Consider the following 19,638-nt stretch of genomic DNA (forward strand, 5'->3'; position numbering starts at 1 on the left):
CTGCTGCTTGTTCTAGAACAGATGTATTGGTCACATAATCTGACCAGTGGATGTTTAGGATTGAACGGAGACAGGGTTGATGGAAGCGTTCTAGGAGACGCAGGTGGTGGTGGTAGATGACCCATGATTCAGATCCATATAAGAGAGTAGACAGCACTATGGCTCTGTAAACACTGATCTTTGTACTTTTCTTCAGGTGTTTATTTCACCAAACCCTTTTATGAAGCTTTCCAAAGGCACTATATGCCTTTGCTAACCTGTTGTCTATCTCCCCGTCAATCTTACCATCTGAGGAGATGAAGCTACCTAGGTAATTAAACTGCTGGACTGATTTGAGCTCTGATTGGCCAATGGTGATATGGGGATGATGGAAGACATCATCCATCGTCTTCTTCTACCTTAGAGGTACTAAACTACTAATGTCAGTTCTATCAATATTAATGATGTGAGCAGAGATTCCTTCCTAATCTCAGGAATTTTATTTGTCTGCAAAAGCATGTTCTGTATAAAAGCAATGTAAAAACTATAGTAAGGAAACAGTGGTCATGTCTGTAACAATAGAGTTTATTGAGAGGTGTGTTGGCAAAGTCATATAAGGTTAAGTCTGCTACTTAAGTCAGTAGGAGTCAGTAGGACTCTCCTTTTCACGGTTTGTTATAATTTGTTTGGAAATGATTATAGTATATTTTTATTATGCTGGTACAAAATGAAATTCTCCTCATAGTCCTTTTAAACAAAGAATGCTTTATTAATACCTACACAAATAAAACCCTTAGACATGAGAAAGGTCTAGATGGAGCTATAAAGGTAATGCTGCATCTTATGAAAATTAAAAATCTGAATGCAAGAACCACACAGAGTATAGCATTAGACTCTTCACTTGATCCACTTAGCTACTCTTAATGCCCTCCCTACCAAAAAATAAAATTAATCACTTTTCTAACTCAGTTCAGACTTGATAGGAATCTAGAACAAACTGGTAAAGGGTCAATAACTCTGAAAATGTAGGCAGTGAAGAATCAGGCTGAAAGGCAAAACTCCCCATGTTTTCAAAGTTCTGTGTGATTACATGGAAAATTCAGGTTTTAATGACTTCCAAAAACCTTATTTGGACTATACCTCAGTACAAATTTCTGCCAGCATAGCTGCCTCAATGAGGAGTCACACCTCTTCCCATCACAAAAAATATTCGGGTTCAGGATGGTCATCAACCTTGTCACCACTGAGGAGAAAGGTAAACGTAGCTCAATAGCTTCATTCGCTTGGCACTTTTCAATGGTACAGAGGAAGAGACGAGTGAGCTTACAAAAATATTGGTATATATGAGTCTCTGAGGCTTCAGATGTTTTGCAGAGTGCTAGCACATAAAAGGGTTTCTGGTTTTGTGTGTCTCTTTCCATTGCTTTAACTGCAGGGATCTTGTTTTTTCTTCTCAAGTCATACTCTGTCTCAGTGATCATCTGAGAGGCAATGAGAAAAAGAAGCAACTGGATGAAGGTATGAGCAGTAGCACACATATGACACAGTAAAGCTACTATATCATCACGGCTGCCTTCACTGCCCACAAAATTCCTTTTTGTTGAGCTGAGTTAATTTAACTGTATACCCTATTACTTTTTATGGGTAAATATAAAAATATATATTATGGTATTGATAGGAAAGCCAAGCTCATATATTGAGCCTATTCTTTCTGTGCTAACATATAACTGAGTGAAGAGATGTTTTGTTGAGACCTGAGATCTGTCCCTCATGACTACGTTCTCCCAGAAGTCTGTAAATGATACTACTTAACAGCTACAAAAAAATCTCTGACTTGACAAGAGTAAACTAATGACTGAGGAACTACCCAGCATCCTGGCACAACAAACTAAGGCAAGTTTTTCTGTCAGGAAAAGAAATTAACTATTTTGTTCCAAAGAGATGAACGTGGCTATTGCAGAACTGGAGGTGAAGCCTTGCTTTGAGAAGGCAGCATTCACCTGTCTCCAGCCTGCCCTCCCTCAGACCTGATCTGCTCCCTCACACCCCTGAAGCACCTGAAGCTCTCCCAGAACTGCCAGCAAGGTCTCCAAGCCCTGTCAGATACTAGGCTGTGGGTGAGCAGCACATCTCTAGCTACCTTGTTCAAACACTTATTGTATTGATGTTGATAACCCTGTGTTAGGCCTTTGGGAATTGCACTCTGGGCACGATTGTATTGGGTTTGCATGGCAAAGTTTTCATAGTGGGGGTCTACATGAGTAGCATCTTTGAGTAGATTCCCATTGCAGCCCGTGGTGAAGGCCCTGGTGAGACAGGCTGTCCCTCTGCAGCCCATGGAGGGCCACAGTGGAGCAGAGATCCACCTCCAGGCCCGTGGAGGACCCCATGCTGGTGCAGGTGGATGTGCCCAAAGGAGTCTGATGCCGTAGGAAGCCTGTGCTGGAGCAGGTTTGCTGGCAGGACTTGTGACACACTTTCTGAGCACTTGGCCGTGCTGATCCTCATGGAGTGAGATGATAATTTTAAGGAACTTGGGGGGACAACCCTACTTTAACGTGATCGGTAATAAATCAAATTAATTTCCCCAAGTTGACCCTCTTTTGCCCAAAACGGCAATTGCTGAGTGATCTCTCCTTGTCCTTATCTCGACTTATTTTCTCCCCCCTGTCCAGCTGAGAGGGGCAGCGACAGAGCAGCTTTGGTGGGCGCCTGGTGCCCAGCGCCCAGCCAGAGTAAACCCACCACGACGACGAAGCCAGTCACAGACTCATAGAATGGTCTGAGTTGGAAGGGGACCTTGAACATCATCTAGTTCCAACGTCCAATAAGCGCCAAAACTTATTTGCCACCTGACCCGGCAAAACAGCGCAAGGCGGCTTTCTCCCTCGCCCCCAGGGTGCCGTCTCGCAGCAGAAGCCGTCTCTGCCAAAAACGCGGCGCTCCGTTCGTCTCCCCCTTCAGCCAAACGTGCCTCCCGGCGGTGAAGCAGGAAGAGGAAGGCGCAGCGGGCAGGCGCGGACAAGAAGCAGAGCTGTAAGAAAAGAACACCCTCCCGGCGGGAGCCGCCAGCAGCGGGATCCGATGTCCCAACACCCCAATGAGATGACCCCGCGCCGGCCCGGCCCCCGCCCCGCCCCCTCCGCGCTCTTGGCCGTCCGTCACGGGCCGCTGGGCGGGGCCGGCCGCCCGCGGGGAGGACGCCTCGCGCTCCCATTGGCTGGGCCCCGGCGAGGGGCGGCTGTGGTTGGCTGCGGCGGCTGCCGCTCGCGGCGCGCGGGTGGTGGAGGCGGCGGGGCAGGCGGCGGCGGCCGGAGGTCGCTCGGGCGGGGGCGCAGCATGGCCGCGGCGGTGGTCCGCGGGCGACCTGCGGGCTGGTGGCGCTGGCACCGCCGGGTGATGGGTAAGGACCTGCCCCAACCCTCGGCTCCAGCGGTCCCGCTCTGCCGGCCGGGCGGGGAAAGGCCAGGCCTCTCCCGGTGCTCGGCCAGGGAGCGCAGCTGCTGCGCTGCCCTTGGCGGCCGCGGGCCCTCCGAGCGCGGCGGGCCCGGTGCAGCTCCCCAGCTGCCTCGCCGTGTGGCGTCCCCGGTGAGGGACCCCCCAGGGGTCACGGCTGGCGCGGGACACTCCCGCTGCCGCGTTACTTGGGGCCGCCGCGGAGCTTCGGAGTGGCTTGACTTAATAGCTGTTTTCAGTCATTTGCTTAAAATAGCGTGCCTGGAAATCATCAGAGCCCACAAATGCTTCCTGTGGCACCAGTGACATGTTTGTTGTTACCTAGGTTTGAGCTGTTCAGCCCTCTCGGTCATTGCATCCGAGGCGTAGTTTCCTTAAACTGAAGGTAAATCCAGCGGCACTTCCTCCCGTGTCAGCTCCGCAGGCACTGATCCTCACCTGTGGTTGGTTCATGGGCAGTGGAAGGAGCAAACACTGTAGATGTCCTCTTGGTGCAAGTGAAGGAAGACTGTATTTGCAGAGCTGAACCTAGACTTTTTCTGAATCCTGAAAATCATGCAACTATTTCCAAGCAATTTGATTGCTAAAGTAAATTATTAAAAGAAACCTTCAGTAGTCTTTTCAGTGTCATTTTGATAGCTGTCTGTTGCTATTGTGTGTCAGGCTCACATAGATGAAGGTGTTTCAAGTAGCAAAGTGGAAGAAATAGATTCTTTTAAATGGTATATGGTTCTGAAATCTGGACACTTAACAAAGTGTTTCAAGAATTACTCAATTACTTTTAAGTAAGTAACTTTAAAAAATTTAAACTGATGAATGGAAAGCATTTGATGCTTAATTTTGGCATTAGCTTTCAGTGCTATTTTTGTTTCACTGTCTCTTTTACAGTAATGCATTATGTTTTTATAGTTGCAGCTGTGGTGTAATAGCTCAGGTGCAGCAGGCATATTGGTCACATGCAAGTAAAGTTAAATACAGGATACCTGTTTGTGTATTTAGTACCTTTTGTGATACCACAATTGAAAGCAGTAGCTTTCAAGGTATTTTGAACTTTCTTTGCATGGTAGCTGAAAGATATTTCTGTAAGAGCTTTGAAATACACTGTCTTGGTCAATATTTCAATGGTCATGTTTAATATAGAGCATATGGTGGGGATCTTGTTTCTTGGTGGTGAGCATAGGTGTGAAAAGCAACCCTAGACTGGCCCTTAAAGTTGAAAAATACAGTTTGTCTTTGCCATAAGACCTGAGCAAGAAACTGTGACTAAGTCTAAGGAGAAATTGTGACTCTCCCAAGAAACTTCCATAGAACAGAATTTCACCCACAGAGTTTAAGATCTGACTTACTTAGTCGGTAGTGACTATGCTGAAAGTACTCTTGACTCTGAGAAGTGTTTATGGGATGAAGGTCTAAGCATTAAGCCTCCTTTACTGCTAAGCTCTACTGCTTAGTTATATGTCAAGGTTTTCCCATCTCTAATGCATTTATTAGGTTTGCCATCCTTTTCTTTCATTTTAATTAGTCTGAATGTTGTCTTTTGAGTAGTGATTTCATCGGCTGTCCTTCTGAGTGAAAACGCCTCCTAGTGAAGGAACTCTGCCAGCTCTGAGAGCTGTCACACCGCAGCTTGGTTAGTGAGTGGGTTGTCTTCATTCTCTTGTTGAATGTTCCTTGGTTACTTGGTCCGTCACTCTTTGCAACTGGTGCAGACTATGATGGATTGTTTCTTCTGTATGTTTGTTCCAGAGACTGTTAAATTATCTAGGAGGAAAATAAAAAGCTGAGGGCAGATTTTAGAGCAGCATCTTGGATATGTATTTGTATTAGCGAGTTGGATAGAGACTATGTAGTCTTGTGATCTGCCCCGGCAGACTCTGGCAAAGGTGCTTCATGGAGGGGGTTTCTGTGATCCTACTTTAAAATATGTTTTTGACGGACGTGGAATCCCCTTCCTGAGGACTGCTAGGGGGGGATGAAGAGGATGTTAATGAATTATGATGTCTGAGAAAGGAAGATTTTCTGGTGAATGAAGATTCATCAGCTGAGGGAGCTGCTCATCAAAGAAGACAGTACCCTGCTAGAGAACGAAAACGTCCTGACAAGTAGTTTTGGATGAGTGGTAGGGACCCATTCAGTTAGTAGTTAAATAGTACTTTTGCTGATGCAGGAGCTGTGTTTGAACTGTTGAGTGACTTCATGCTCCGGTGCAAAAGAACGTTGATTACTGAGCAAGGATTATGACAGAAAGACCTGCTGCTCCAAAGTCCAGCACATTACTTAATTAAGGGATCAGTGTACACTTGATATTCTTTTTAGGTGAAAAGTACTTACTATAACATTTTCTATTTAATGTATTAGCAAACATTTAGTGAAGTATAGCTACAGATAAGAAAAATGAGAAGACTCTGACTGTTACAAGATATCATGTCTGGTTTTGATCAGTAGACCTTTACAGAGACAAGAAAAAGCAAGTGGGATGTTTCAATGTAAAGCTGGCCAAATTTAGAGTATTATAATCTTCTTAAATTATTATTTTGGCAGAGTGCAATTCTCAAAATCATTGCATAACCTTTAAAAGCCAGTGATCCCGGAGCAATTTAAATTCCATTGGCAAAGCTTCTAGGAGCAGAAAGATTCTACCTATGTGTAGGTGACCTCTCTAATTTCTATGTTTCTTTATCTAGTTTCCTCCAGGATCTGGTTCAGTAGAGGTTTTATGAGTTTCCATAGAGAAGTCTGCACAAGACACAGAAGCTCTCTCTGATCCTTTATTTCAAAGCGGGAAGCAGAAAAGCAGTGATGTTTTCTGTTGTGCTTGTACCAGAACTTCAGATGCTAAAACAGTGGGAAAATCTTTCATTTAGTGGCTCATATTGTCATCATGTTTCCATCTCCTTGTCAAGTGACTTCATATGTACTTTCTCATAAAGCCCCAAGCATAACCAGCAACTTCATAGTTGAGCTTCCTCTGGGCATCTTCCCCTGATCCTGTTAAATCTCACCTACTGGGTTGGAAAAGAGGTCAAGTTTCACTGATCCAGAGAGATTAGGAATATTAATATGAACCGCAACTGCTCTGATTAGGTAATTCTTATGGGACAGGACAGTGTGGGCTATTACCTCTTGTGCCATTTGGTGAACATGATTCAAAATAGATTTTATAAGGCCACGAATTAAGTAATATAGTTGAAATTACATTTGAAAGTTACTTGTTTCTCAGTCCTATTCTTGGCCAGTTAGGCTGTTCTTTCTCTCAGAGTACAAGTATATTGGACCTTTTCCAGCTCTGCTGTCTGTGGTCCTACCCAGCTATTAGTTCCTTTTTGTTTGAATACAAAGAGATGTCCTCAGTACTGCATATTATAGTGTTTGTGCAGTTTAGTATTTGCAGTGAAATCAGGGTACCACTAGAGCTGGAATTCTTTCTTGAAACTGTAAGAGTCATTACTTTGGGAGATAGTGTAAAACAAAATGTAAACATCTGAAATTATCTAAACTTGTAACTGTCATAGTTCAGGTTAAAAATAAAATTGCTTTCAATATCTTTATGTAGAATCTTGAAAAAACAAGTTTTAGGTCATTGACAGGCCAGGTATTCTAAGGAGAGGATTGCAATCTGTGCATTTCTGAAGTAAAACTCTTCTATTTTGTTCAAGAAAAGACATTTGTAGACTCAAACTCTTGCTGATTTTTAAAAATAATTTTATAATAATTTAAAATAATTTTAATTTAAAAAAATTAAGGTAAAATTAAAGTTCTGAAATTGCAGATTAGATCAGATGTTTCTATTATAGGCTGACTTTTCAAAGCAAAACATTCTTGTCTGTATTGTCCGTAAGCCCCAGTTGTGGTGAGAGGGTCATAATTGGTCTTCCTCATCAATGAAGTCTTCATAGGCATGGGGCTCTGCAAACACATATTCTCTCAAGAGAATAATGAAGAATCTCCTGGGAAAAGCACAAATTCTTTGGATTCAATGTAGCTGTAGCTGGTTTTGCTCATAATTAACTTGATCTATAGAGTAACCTATATTGCTGGTTCTTTTCCCAGTGAAGGAGAATTAGTTGCACATGGTATCAGTGATTGTTTTAAAAGTAGATTCTATTGCTCCTACTTCTGATGTTCTGCCCTCTGTTAGAATTTAAATGTGGACTGGGCGTTTTTTCAGCCGTATGATCGTAGCAGGTTATTGTAGATTTTATGGTTGAAGTAAAATAGACTCAATACCACAGGGACAGTTTCTGCAAATGCTTATACAGTTGATGGGATTAGTTAAGCATACGTGTATGTGGGTTTGCAGAATATCAATCCTTACACGTTTGAATTATACAATTATTTAAAAACTGAGCTTGTGCCATGTATTAAATGCTGAAAAGTATCTAGATATCTAAGCTGGACATCACTTTCTGTGAAAGTACCTGTGGAGGCTCGTCTAATATGAAAATGTGAAAAATCTTGTCTTCTAAAACATGCTGTGTTTGGCAAAGCCCCACTGTCTTAAGTAGCCATTAAAAAATGTGCCACGATTCTAAAGGCGGTTGATTCAAATGTACTTGAAATCAGCTCTGTTAGATCTGTGAGCTAATTTCATCAGTGCTTTAAAGCAGTTTTCCTGTGGTTGAGTGCCTGGGGATCTGGAGATTTTTTCAAAACTGTTAATCAAATTATATCATTTTAAAGTGGCTAATTTAACACTGGGCTGTGAAGAGTTAAACCAAACTAAGAAGTCAGAAACTGACTGGGAAATTGCACTACTTCTCTAACATTTACTTCTCTCCCAATTCCTGTGGATTTTAATATATTGTAGTTAGCCCATAACAGAAACTAAGACAAGAGAAAATCAACAGAGACAGACGAAAGGGGAAATAAAAGAATACAATGACACAAAACTATTAGTACTGGTCAGGATATGTCACCTCATATCCCAGCCTAACCGGGATGTTGCCATGCCTGGGGATATTGCAAAATGACGGTTTTTAAAGGAGGCCTTATAGTAGAAGAATGCATTAATTTAATGGATATTTACCTTAGAGACATAATAGAAATGCATGTTGGCAATAAGCCTGTCACTGCAGTCCAATTACCAGTTGATGTCTTAATATTTAGATGTGATGATAGCCATGAAAAGTCATCAAGGCAAAGCAGTCTTATGTGACATGGTAGAGAAAAGGCAGGCAGGATGCAGAGAAGGAGCGACAGAAAGTGGCATGGGCAAAATGTCTTTCTCAATTCCCAACATTTCCATGAAGATCAAGGCAAGATTATGACTGTTGAGGCGAGTGACCAGGTTGTGAAGTAGCTGAGATCTCAGATATGACAAGGGATGAATCAGTGAGATTTAAGCAGACTGTAGATGGCTCGTCTAGGCTGTGAGTGACAGACATCACTGCTGGTGTCAGCACTGATAACAAAAAAAAATAAATTTTTGAAGATGTTTAGTTTGAGGTGATGGTTAGATGTCCGTGAGGTGGTGTGAGAAAAGAAGAGATCAGGATAAAAGTGAAGAGTCTACAACAATGAGCCTAGATTTGGTAGCCAGATTTATTCCTCTGGTGAGGTCACTTGGAATTCACAGAAATGAAGAAAACTGAAGTTTGGGAGCAAAGCTGTCTTTAAAGCTAGATCAGATTGCTCAGGGTGTTCCAAGGTTGCTCGAAGGATGGAAGTTCCACAGCCTCTCTACGCTGCCTGTTCCAGAGCAGAACCTTTTTCTACACGAGAGATGCTTTTCTGATTTCCAAACAGAATTTCCTTTCTTGCAACTTTTGGCCATTGCCCCATGTCCTGTTGTTGTGCATATCTGTGAAGAATCTGGCTTCATTTGCTCTGTAACTCTTCTTCCCTCCCACTCCATGGTGGTAGAAAACTGCAGTTAGCCTTTGCTTCTCCAAGCTCAGCCAAGACAGTTCCCTCAACTGCTGCTCATAGGCCATATTCTCCAGCTCGTCGGTCATGTTACTTGATGTTTGCTGGATTGTCTGCAATTTGACCGCATCTCTTATGTATTGTGCTGTTAGAGAGGAATCACTAGTTTCTTTGACTTCCTGGATATGCTCTTGCTAATGGAGGGCAGAATGTCATTAACCTTTTCCTGCGAGGATGCACTACTGACTCATGCTCAATTTCCACAGGTTCTGCAGAGCTGCCAGCTGTCTAAGCCAGTCCTCAGTCTGCAGTGACATCTCCTGCCCCAAGCAGAGGACATGTATTTGTCTTCGTTGAACTGCTTGAGGCCCATTTCTCCAGTCTTTCTGAATGGTAGCCTTGCCCTGCAGTTTTTCAGCCATTCCCCTCAGTTTGGTGTCACACATGATGTTGCTGAGGGTGCTAATGTTCTATCGTCAATCATTGATGACATTTTTAAACAGCCCCAATATTGACCCATGAGGTACATCATGTGTAGCTGGTTGTTGATAGTCTTTGAACCACTGATCACTGTTGTTTAAGCCCAACAGTCCAGACAGTATTTCTTCCTTCAGGCAGTCTTGCAGTCAAGTCCATACTTTCCTCATTTGGCTACTGGGATACGAGAGGAAGCTGTTCTGAGAGCTTTGCTGAAGTCAAGGTAAATAAGATCCACTGGTATTAAGGGCTAGAGAAAGAAAGATGCTTAAAACCAGAGCTTGAACCTCCTTGGGAAGTGGGATACTGTGGGCTAACAAAAGGTGCAGTTTTAGATTAGTGTGAGGGACTGGGGAAGACTGTCTCAGAAACAATGAGAAGAAGACTCCAAGATGGTTACTATGGCTAATGATGCTGTTTTAGGCTCTTTGTTCCCTAGATTCGACATGTAGCACTTCTTCAAAAAGTGATGTGCTCTTTTCCTGACTTATCTCAGTTTTCACTAAGCATTTTCCCAGTGCAGATTTATTTTAAATAGTGCTACTTCTCTAGCTATGTAATTGCTGCAGGCATCTGTGGAAACTGTCTCAGAACAAAATTCTCTCAACAAACCTGATCTATTAAATGTGGCACTTTCAGAATAGTGCTGCAGATGAAAGAGCATGACCATTGCTGGCTAAGTAGGAGCTTAAAGTCAGAAAGACTTTAAAATGATTAATCAAGTGTTATTGGCCTAGAGAGGATTCCTTGCTAAGCATTGAGACCTCTTAGAGTCTCGATCCAGCTTAGGCACATTTTCTGTATGTGCTCTTCAGAGTTACAGTAATTCTGTAGTTAGTTAGCCTTGTTTCTAGCTGCTTAGTTGCCACACTTCAGTGTTTATTCTGCATAGCTTTTTCCTTTGTCGTAAAGGAGAAAGTATTTTATGTAATTGGCAAAGAAATCTAGTCACTGTCCAATTGTGCTGCCTTTGGATTTAGAGTAATGAGATAGTGATTGCAGTAGACAAATGCCTGCAGTGCTGCTACTGTCCAGCATTTGATACTCACTAACTACTTGTAAAAGATAGCTCACTGAAATTGTGGTGCTTTCCACAAATTGTAGGTTATGCTTCATAGTTCTGTCTTGGTAGTATGGTAAATAGAATATAGAGGTTATTCCTGCAAAGACTTCATGATTTTGTTTTTATACTATATTTTGTTCTAATTTTCACTATTTAAATTGTGATTACATGGCTCAAAGGGTTTTACCATGATTTAGTGTGGAGGTTTTTGTCTTTAGGTTAGTGGCTTGTATCTGATGGTAGGATCAGAAGAATCCAGTTATCTGTGAGGAAGTGCATGAAATAAAGTGGCAGCCTCAGTCCATTTCTAGAGAACAGGTGCTATATCCCAAGGCTGCAAGCAAAGTTGCAAATACAGAGTCTGTAAAATATATATAAAGTTACATTTTTCCATATCCAGTTTAGGATTTAGACACCTAATAAAATACAGAGAATCCTGCGTATTTTAAGCCTGTGTTTGAGCTCTTCTCAGAGCTCAGCTTTATTGCTATATCTTTTGAAACACCCACATTTTCCTAATTACAATAATTTTCTTTGATATGTAGAAAAATCATTCTGGGGTGGTATTTGTGGGCCAAAGTGAACTATAATTTATGGTTTAAACTGTGTAGAATAGGATTCACATTTCCACTTTTTTTTTTAAGCATAAAACTGTTTAAATCATTGAAACCAGATTTCATGGTAGCTTTTATTACGTTATTGTTACGCACTACTCTGAAATACAAATGTAATGATCTTTATTTTTTTTGAAATCAGTGTGTTCTAGGACTATGGCTTCCAAAACCCCAGTTGGATTCATTGGGCTGGGTAACATGGGAAATCCAATGGCGAAAAACCTGGTGAAACATGGATATCCGGTTATTGCATATGATGTGTTCCCAGAAGCTTGCAAAGAATTTCAAGACTTGGGTGCTCAGGTATAGTAATAAACTTCCTTTATTCCAACAATAACTGTGTTGAATGGTTCTTGCATGCAATGCAACTAAATCATCTGCGTTTGTTTTCTTGATTAAGATCACAGTCAGAAGTAAAACAGCACAATGAATACAATGTGAATCTGTAAGGTTTCAGCTGGAGCAAAGATATGATTCTAACCTAAGTAATTTTCTTGTTGTTAGCCAGAATTGCTACTTTGTCGAACTTCTCTGGCTCTTTTTTCCCCTCCCGTTTTTATGAGAGTAGGTTGATGGCCTGTTCTTTCACCTCCTCCTTTCTCCTGCTTCCTTCTCCCCCAGGTCTAGATGGCCAGTGGGCTGCTTTTCATCTGGTTCCTGCTTTGACCTTTTCAGGTTAAATGACCCTAGTTAAAAGTTCCTGCTGGCATAGCTATAAGGGTTATAGGGACATATGAGCTTTCCTGCTGCGTCAAGGTGCAGTCCTCAGGGGCAGGGGAAAAATCTAATTATTTCAGTGCTTATTCTCTTGGAGATGAGGAAGGATACGGTGAGAGAAGAGGAAGGAATGAAAAGGAAAAAGGAGGGAAGGAATTGATTACATTAAGAGGTTTACCTTCCTGCCGTATACCCTGAAAAATCTTGGCCCTTTTCCAGCTAGTCCTATGCCTTTTATTGATCTGTTAATACTCCTGGAACCCCATTCAGTCTCTGAGGTGGCTGGGTCATTTCTAAGTGTCTGAAACACCTTTGAATTGTTTTGACATACTTCAAAGCTTTAACAGTTTAGACAGTTGTGGGCAGATGGGTAGGTGCATAAAACACTGGAACAGAAGAACATACTCAAGTAAGGAGTGCAATGCAAAAATAATACTCTGATGTAACAGTATAAAGGATAGGAGGGAATTTTCCGGCAGTGGCAAGGAAATTGTAGGTAGATCTAGATAGAGGAACTGTGTGCCTTGAAAGTCTAAACTGCTGGAGCTAATTGCAGCTGTTTTAAATAATGAGGTAACATCAAGATTCATGAAAGATAAAATGATAAAGCGCACCCGTTAGTAATTAATTTCAGCTCCCCTTGAATAATTACAGAATCTTGGCCTTAAGTGGGAAAGTAAGCTTTTCAGCTTCTTTTCCTAGCTCCTGTTTTTATTTCGTTAAAGCAGCCGAGACCCTCAGGCATGAAACAGACCTGTCTTTGAGTAAGAAACTGGGCAAATGGGAATCTGTTTTGAACAATTGGTTGTATTTTTTAATTCGTATTCTGCAGTAGGATCTCTTTGCTGCGGCTGCCCATTTTGCTAGCTTTTTGCCCTTGTAATGGAATCCTTGGCGTTTGCTGCAAGACTTAACATGTGATAATAAAGGTGAACTATAATGCTTTTAAAAATAAAGTCAAAAGTGTGTTTTAAGATTGTAAATCACTAAGAGAATACATAGGTAGGCTTAAATACAAATAAAACACACTTCAGGAAAATATGTGAACGTAGCTTTCTCTTCTTGATCTATAGGTGTAAATCCTACCCCAACACTTTTTTCAGGAGTTGAAAACTTGTGGGTCCGTGGGGCCTTGTAGAAACTGCTGTAGAAGGAACATTGGGCTCTAAGGGCTGCTTTCTCTTTGGTCTGGCTGACAGGGTAAAATCATCAGGAGTGTTACAGAGGCGAAATGACCCCAAGAGACCGTAAATCTAGCCAAATGTCCATTGTTTAAGGCCAGTGCTGCTACCAAGGTATATGGAGGATGAGGGATGTTGGACCATTAATCTGCATAATCTGTGACTCTCTTTAGCCTCTGAATTAAAGAACTGGGAGGTAGTATATATCAGGAACCAGCCACCCTCCTAGTAATGGTGAATAGTAAGAGGAAAACTGGCTCAGCTGGAGCATGTGGAACCACTTGAGGTGAAACCTGGGAGAAAGTTGGAAGGCTACAAACAAGGGAAAATACTGAACAAGACTGTGAGCAAGTAGGCTGCCTCTACACTCTACTTACTGTCTTTCCCCTTTGTCATATTTACCATACTTACCAATTTTTTTTTTACACAGTGGAGTAACTGTGTCACACAGTTACTTTACTTCAGTTTACATGTGGTTGAATCTTATCTCAGATTTAGAAGATTGAGAGTGTTACTGAAGTCATCTGATGCATAAAGCATCATAAAAATAGAGCTTTCTTCAGTGTACAGTAATAATGGCATTTTAGGCTAACAGAATTATTAATTGACTTACCGCAAAAATAAATAAAAAATAGGGAAGCAGCTTGGAACAAATATAAGCAGATGCACATATTGAAGGGCAAAACCAATGACCAGTATGAAGAAAAGTTTCCCCTATCCAGTTGCATACTGAAAAAGTTTGGTTGAAAAGCAAACAAGTATCCGAACATGTACGGAACTCCGTGGGCTGCTACTCTGAGCCAGTATGGTCTGTGTTGGTAATGAACAATTAGTATTTGGTATATTTTTTAAAGTTATGCACATTCTTAATGATTTTGAACGCTTAATGCTTTGCAATAGCTTTCAAATCATTCAGATTTATTTCTGAGACAGGAAGTCCCAAAATAAAAGTTTTGTATGCTGCTTACTGAACCAGGTAGGTAAATTTCTTCACAAAATATAATTCATATTTGTTAACAGTATCAAAAAGCTAAGAGTGGCAATTCCCACTTTTAATTCCCACTTTGTTTTGCTACTTACTTCAAGGTAGCAGAAAGATTTTTCTTTATGTGGTTGTGGAAGTACTGTCCTAATCTGTATGCATTTTTAATCTCATTTGCTTCATATAAAAGGCATGTTAGTATTTTGAAAGACATGGATGGAATAAATTAATTTCTGTGTGGGTGACTACTGACCATGTCTATGTATCTGTGTTCCTTAAGAACTGTTTAAAACTGTAATCAAAACCCAGCTATATTCTACCCCAGCTATATTCTTTCTATGTAGCCAGGTAGAAATTTGAGGCCGATGTAGTTTTTCAGTTGTGTGCCCAATATAATATGTTTTTCAACCTATGGTTGAAAGATGCAAATGGGCCACTGAGTCTTCAGGTGATAACTTGCAAACCCCTAAGAATACTGGACATAATAGTTTCAAATAAGAAGACATATATAAATTCAGGTTCCAATTTCACTGCCTCTCTCCTCCTCTAATAATACACATTGGGACTGAACTGAACCAGAGATACTTGAAACTAAAGACAAAGGTGTCATGCTCCTGTATAAAGAGATAGGCACTCCAGTCTCCAGGGAGGCAAGTCATAAAATTAACTAATCAAATAGAAAAGCTTTACTCTTATAATTGCCTCATTTATTCCTCCTAACCTTTGTTCTTTAGACTAAAACATGTTTCCTTTTTTAACTGTGTGGTATACCAGATATTTTGTGCAGTATTAACTTAGTCTTTCAAAACAAAATCTGGGTGTTCATAAGTCCCATCTGTACCAGTTTCTGTACTTTTTTTCCCAACAGCTTTGTTCAGTGACTGTATACAGTCTTCCCTTCTTTTACTTATAAATACAAATCAAGAAGTTTCTCATGCTGTGTCCCAGAAGTCCTTATTCAACATTCCTTACAAATGTGTATATAACATGCTTTCTTTGATTCTGAGACCTTATAAATGTAATGTATATAAAAAGAGAATATATTTACATTAGGATCTTTGCTGTCAAAACTAACAAAAATTATAACAAATACTTGTATTTATAAATAGGTAGGGAATGGTGAAATAGGCTCAACAATTTGTTGACTTGTCCGCACTATGGAAAGTCTCCATAATTTTAGGTAGCTGTTCAGCTGCAATTTCTTTATCCCTAGAGTCATGTGATATGGAAATTCTAATTTATTCACACTAAGAAGTGCATGTAAAATTTCAAGACATTTCTTAAGGTTAAAAACTCAAGGCATATAACATATGTAGCAGAACAGATCATTGAGATGCTAAGGTTGCTTCTCGTCATTCAGCAACAATAGCTGGAAAATAAATACTAGAAGTCCTATTCACAAACAAATCTACTTTCTGCTCATCTTGTTTCCTACCTAGAACTTAAGTCGCTTCTGTAAAACTACCTGAATGACTGAAATCAGATTTGATCCGTGTGGGCTAAAGATAAAAGAATTAGCTGTATTTTTTGTTGCTGTTTTCCCTTATCTATGAATGTATTAACAATGCATTTTTTAAAGAATTATTTCAAACCAGTACTGGACAAAAGTTGTAGTGGTAAATGCCTTCTGAGTGCAACTCAGCTTTAGCTGTCAATATTTCTCTGAAAGTGATCTGGGAAAGGTAATATACCTTTAAAGTTTGGTATGTTTATTTGACAACCAGTACCTAATACTATATTTTGAAAATTGTTCAGATCTTTTTTTGTGAAGAATGCTTGAGCTGATAATTTTCTTTTTTAAAAAAATGCCAACTGTAATATTGTGAGAAACAGCAGTTAGTTTACCTGATTTTTTTTTTTAAGGTGAGCCTCGGAGATACATTAAATAATTTTTTCTTTTTTTTTCCTCAGTCTTCCTCTCTTCCAATATCATATATAAGATAGGAAAAAAGTGGAATTTTTGTGATCCTTCATATTTTCCTCCTTAGAAACATTGCAGAGCAATATTTTGTATAGATGCATGGTTTTTAAGGAATTGAAGATTCATGAATAGGTTGATGGGATGCAAGCATCCCCCTTGGCAGATGTGGGGGAACTTCCATGATAGCAAATCCTTTTCATTTTTATTTTTTTATTTTTCTATTACTGGATACAATTAACTAACATTTTCATTAGTAGAGCAATTTTTCTAGTGTTTTAATTTTTTACCTAGCTAAGTTGTGACGGATGAATACTAAAACCAAATTCAACAAACATGTCTGACATCTCTGTTTCAGGAAGTGTAAGCTTATATATTTTTTTTCCTTTAAAAGGTAACAGAATCCCCAGCAGATGTAGCAGAACGAGCAGACAGAATTATTACCATGCTGCCTTCTAGTCCCAATGTGAGAGAAGTTTACACAGGAGCAAATGGAATTCTAAAGTAAGAATTTTTTGTAGTTTAGAGAATTCCCACTCCTACTTAAGGCTGTATCATGTTGTTTGTCAGATGATCCCTGTTGCTGTAACTCTTGCTGTGCCTTCAGGGCACTTAATTCAATGTTCTCTGTTCTGTCAGTATTGATATTTCTAATTATATGAGTTCTCTTATACAGTGCTTGGTTCTGAATGGTTTTTGGCTGAAGTCTTAATTTTATTTTTGACATAATTTAACTGACTGTTATCTGCATTTCCACTTGCATGTTTCTTTTGCCCTAATGTAATGTACTACACACAGGTATAACTACAATATTTTCTAGCAACAATTATTTGCTTATTTTTTCTTTTACTTGAAATCCTATAAATTAAATGTTCTGAAGAGATGTCATTGTGTCTTATGGTATTAAAGTATATTAACGTAGAAAGCTGACAAGACTTTATATTGATTTTCCTCTTACTTGTCTGTGTATTACGCAAGAAAATAGCTAACAAGTTTGTTTAATGTGAAACAGTGGGTTTTAACTTTTGTGAGGGGATTGCCACTAAACCTTAAATGCATAGTTTGCAGAAATCTATCGCTCAGAGTTTTTGTACTTGCCAAATTAAAAAATAAATAGTATTTAAAAGTCTGTTCTGGCCATGTGTGCATTACTCCTGGCAGGCTGACTAAGGCTACTGGATACCTCTGAGGATCATGTAGCATCTTACAGCTATCAAGGTTAATAATGTAAAGGAAGAAACATACAGAAGACGAAAGTACAGTAGATTGCCAAAAACTGGTGATGTCCTTTTAGGTACTGATTGTACAATATTAAGATGCATTGATAAGAAAATGAAGTGGAGGAGAGGGATTTCTGTTGTTGTTGCTATATAGGAATAATAGTTTCTTCCTTCCCTGGCTGGTCTGTAGTTTAATTCCTCACAAAGTAGGACTGAGCAGATCTAAGTATCCATACCTCAGAGCCTTCAGGGAAGATGGGTAATTGGCTCAGTCCCACAAAGCCAGGCAAACAGCTGTGGGAGAACTATCCAGGATGACAGGGGTTTGACGAACAATTGGCAGTACTTACTGACATAGTACAGCCAGTTAATCTTTTAAGTACATAGATGTGGAAAATCCTGCAGGGAACAGAGGCTGTGGAAAGCAGTCCTATGCTGCTGCAGTTTCTCAGCCTCTGTATTAAGAGGAGGAAGTGTAATTTGGCAGTAGTGGTTGTATCTCTGAGCGACACTCAAGACCTGGTCCTTGCTGACTGAATTGACTTTCTTAATTTTCTAAAGCTTTTTAAGCTTTACTGAAGAAAACATTGATACCCACTGTGTTACCAAGGAGCTTCCACTGCTCCTTCTTCTGAGCACAAGGGGAGACGATGGAGTACTTGATCTGCACGCTGGTTTTCATTGCGTGTGTTCAAACTGTGTGCAGCAGGTCACACCTCCCATGAAAAAGGACAAGTTTTATGTATGGAGCACTGTTTGGGTCTGGAGCTCCAGTGGCGTCTACAGCCGTATGTATATATTGAGAGACTATTTCCAGCAATCTAGGTAGTTCAGTGAAGTGAAAATCACTGTACTGCCAGCACCATGCAAGGTGCAGTGAAGCTCTTCATCTGTCTTGTAGCTTTAAATGGGCCACCATTTTATGACTGAAAAACTGTGTTGTTTGATTTCATGTTGAATGCTGGTCAAGTGGACTTGAAATCATGGTGTAATTCAATGGAAAGAGGGATAAAACAGCTACCCTCAACTTTTTTATTATAGAGGGCATTAAATTTTTTTTTTTTAATTTAAAAATTTAATTTTTTTTTTAATCACATATGCAACTTCCTCTGTTCTACAGTTCTTCTGCCTAAATTTACTAGCTATCATTGGGAAAACAAGATTTTTCTCCATGCTTCACTTCAAATCTTCTGTAGGTTTTTGTGGTCTTAGTTATGATCTTTATGTGGAATAAATAGTAGCAATGATTAAAAGAATGAAATCAGACTATTCTGCTAAGAACTTTAGATATATAACTGTATATATAAAAAGAACATTGTATTGTTATATATTAAATTTTAGGCTGAATCAACATTTAGGTCAGTTGCTTAGAATGCATCTTAGATGGTCTGTATATGATATACTGTTCAAACTTTTATGATGGCGGGTTTTCCTTGTGCACCCTTTTTGTGTAATTTTTTATAATAGCGTTTAGGAGGAACATCCTTTTTTGTGTTCAGATATTATTAGGCTTTGAGTGATTCAAAACTGTGTGCTGTACATAATCAGCAGTATAAATGCTGAGCAGATCTTGCTCAATAGGGTTTAAAACTTTGTGTTTCTCTGGGTACCACAAAGTGTCTATAAATATATCATGCTGAGGAAAGCCAGTGCCATGGTAATAATTACAGGTGTCCTGTGAAACAAATACTTAATAATAACAACAACAGCAGCAACAACAAATCATTTTTATTTTAGGAAAGTGAAGAAAGGCTCATTGCTAATAGATTCCAGTACTATTGACCCAGCAGTTTCAAAAGAATTAGCCAAAGCTGTTGAAAAAATGGGAGCTGTTTTCATGGATGCCCCAGTTTCTGGAGGTAAGTCTTCATTAACAGTTTACCTCACATTGGACACGTTGTGTCTTTGCAGTCTCGGTCACCAGTTTGTACCTTTGTTGCTACAAGTTGCTTTTCTTTGCTATATGTACAGTATTCTGGGGGTTTTTGTTGTTGTTTGATTACATTACAGAAATGTATGTTATTTTATGAATATTTTTGGTTTAGGAGTATGCTTTTTTGTTAGACCTGGAGAAACTGAGCTTTCTTAGGATATGGTACAGCGGTCCTTTTAATTTAACTTGTTTCTTAAAGTTGCAGATATTCATATCTCTTCAACTTTAAGAAA

At 39.9% G+C, this 19,638-nt stretch overlaps 1 protein-coding gene across 2 annotated transcripts in view; it reads left to right on the forward strand.

The window, feature by feature from the left end:
- Window positions 1-3,285: 3,285 nt before the first annotated feature.
- The window catches only part of HIBADH (3-hydroxyisobutyrate dehydrogenase), a 90,813-nt gene continuing 74,460 nt past the window's right edge, over window positions 3,286-19,638 (forward strand). The window contains exons 1-4 of one of the 2 annotated variants that reach the window (XM_017837262.1): window positions 3,286-3,382; window positions 11,597-11,757; window positions 16,647-16,756; window positions 19,210-19,331. In XM_017837262.1, the coding sequence (XP_017692751.1) occupies window positions 3,319-3,382; window positions 11,597-11,757; window positions 16,647-16,756; window positions 19,210-19,331 (457 nt within the window). In that variant the 5' untranslated portion in view covers window positions 3,286-3,318. Of the gene's footprint in view, window positions 3,383-9,602; window positions 10,001-11,596; window positions 11,758-16,646; window positions 16,757-19,209; window positions 19,332-19,638 lie in introns of those variants that run through there. The other variant, XM_017837263.1, reaches the window with a different exon arrangement.

Source organism: Lepidothrix coronata, unplaced genomic scaffold (assembly GCF_001604755.1).
Source record: "Lepidothrix coronata isolate B3197 unplaced genomic scaffold, Lepidothrix_coronata-1.0 Scaffold300, whole genome shotgun sequence".
NCBI classification, from domain to species: Eukaryota; Metazoa; Chordata; class Aves; order Passeriformes; family Pipridae; genus Lepidothrix; species Lepidothrix coronata.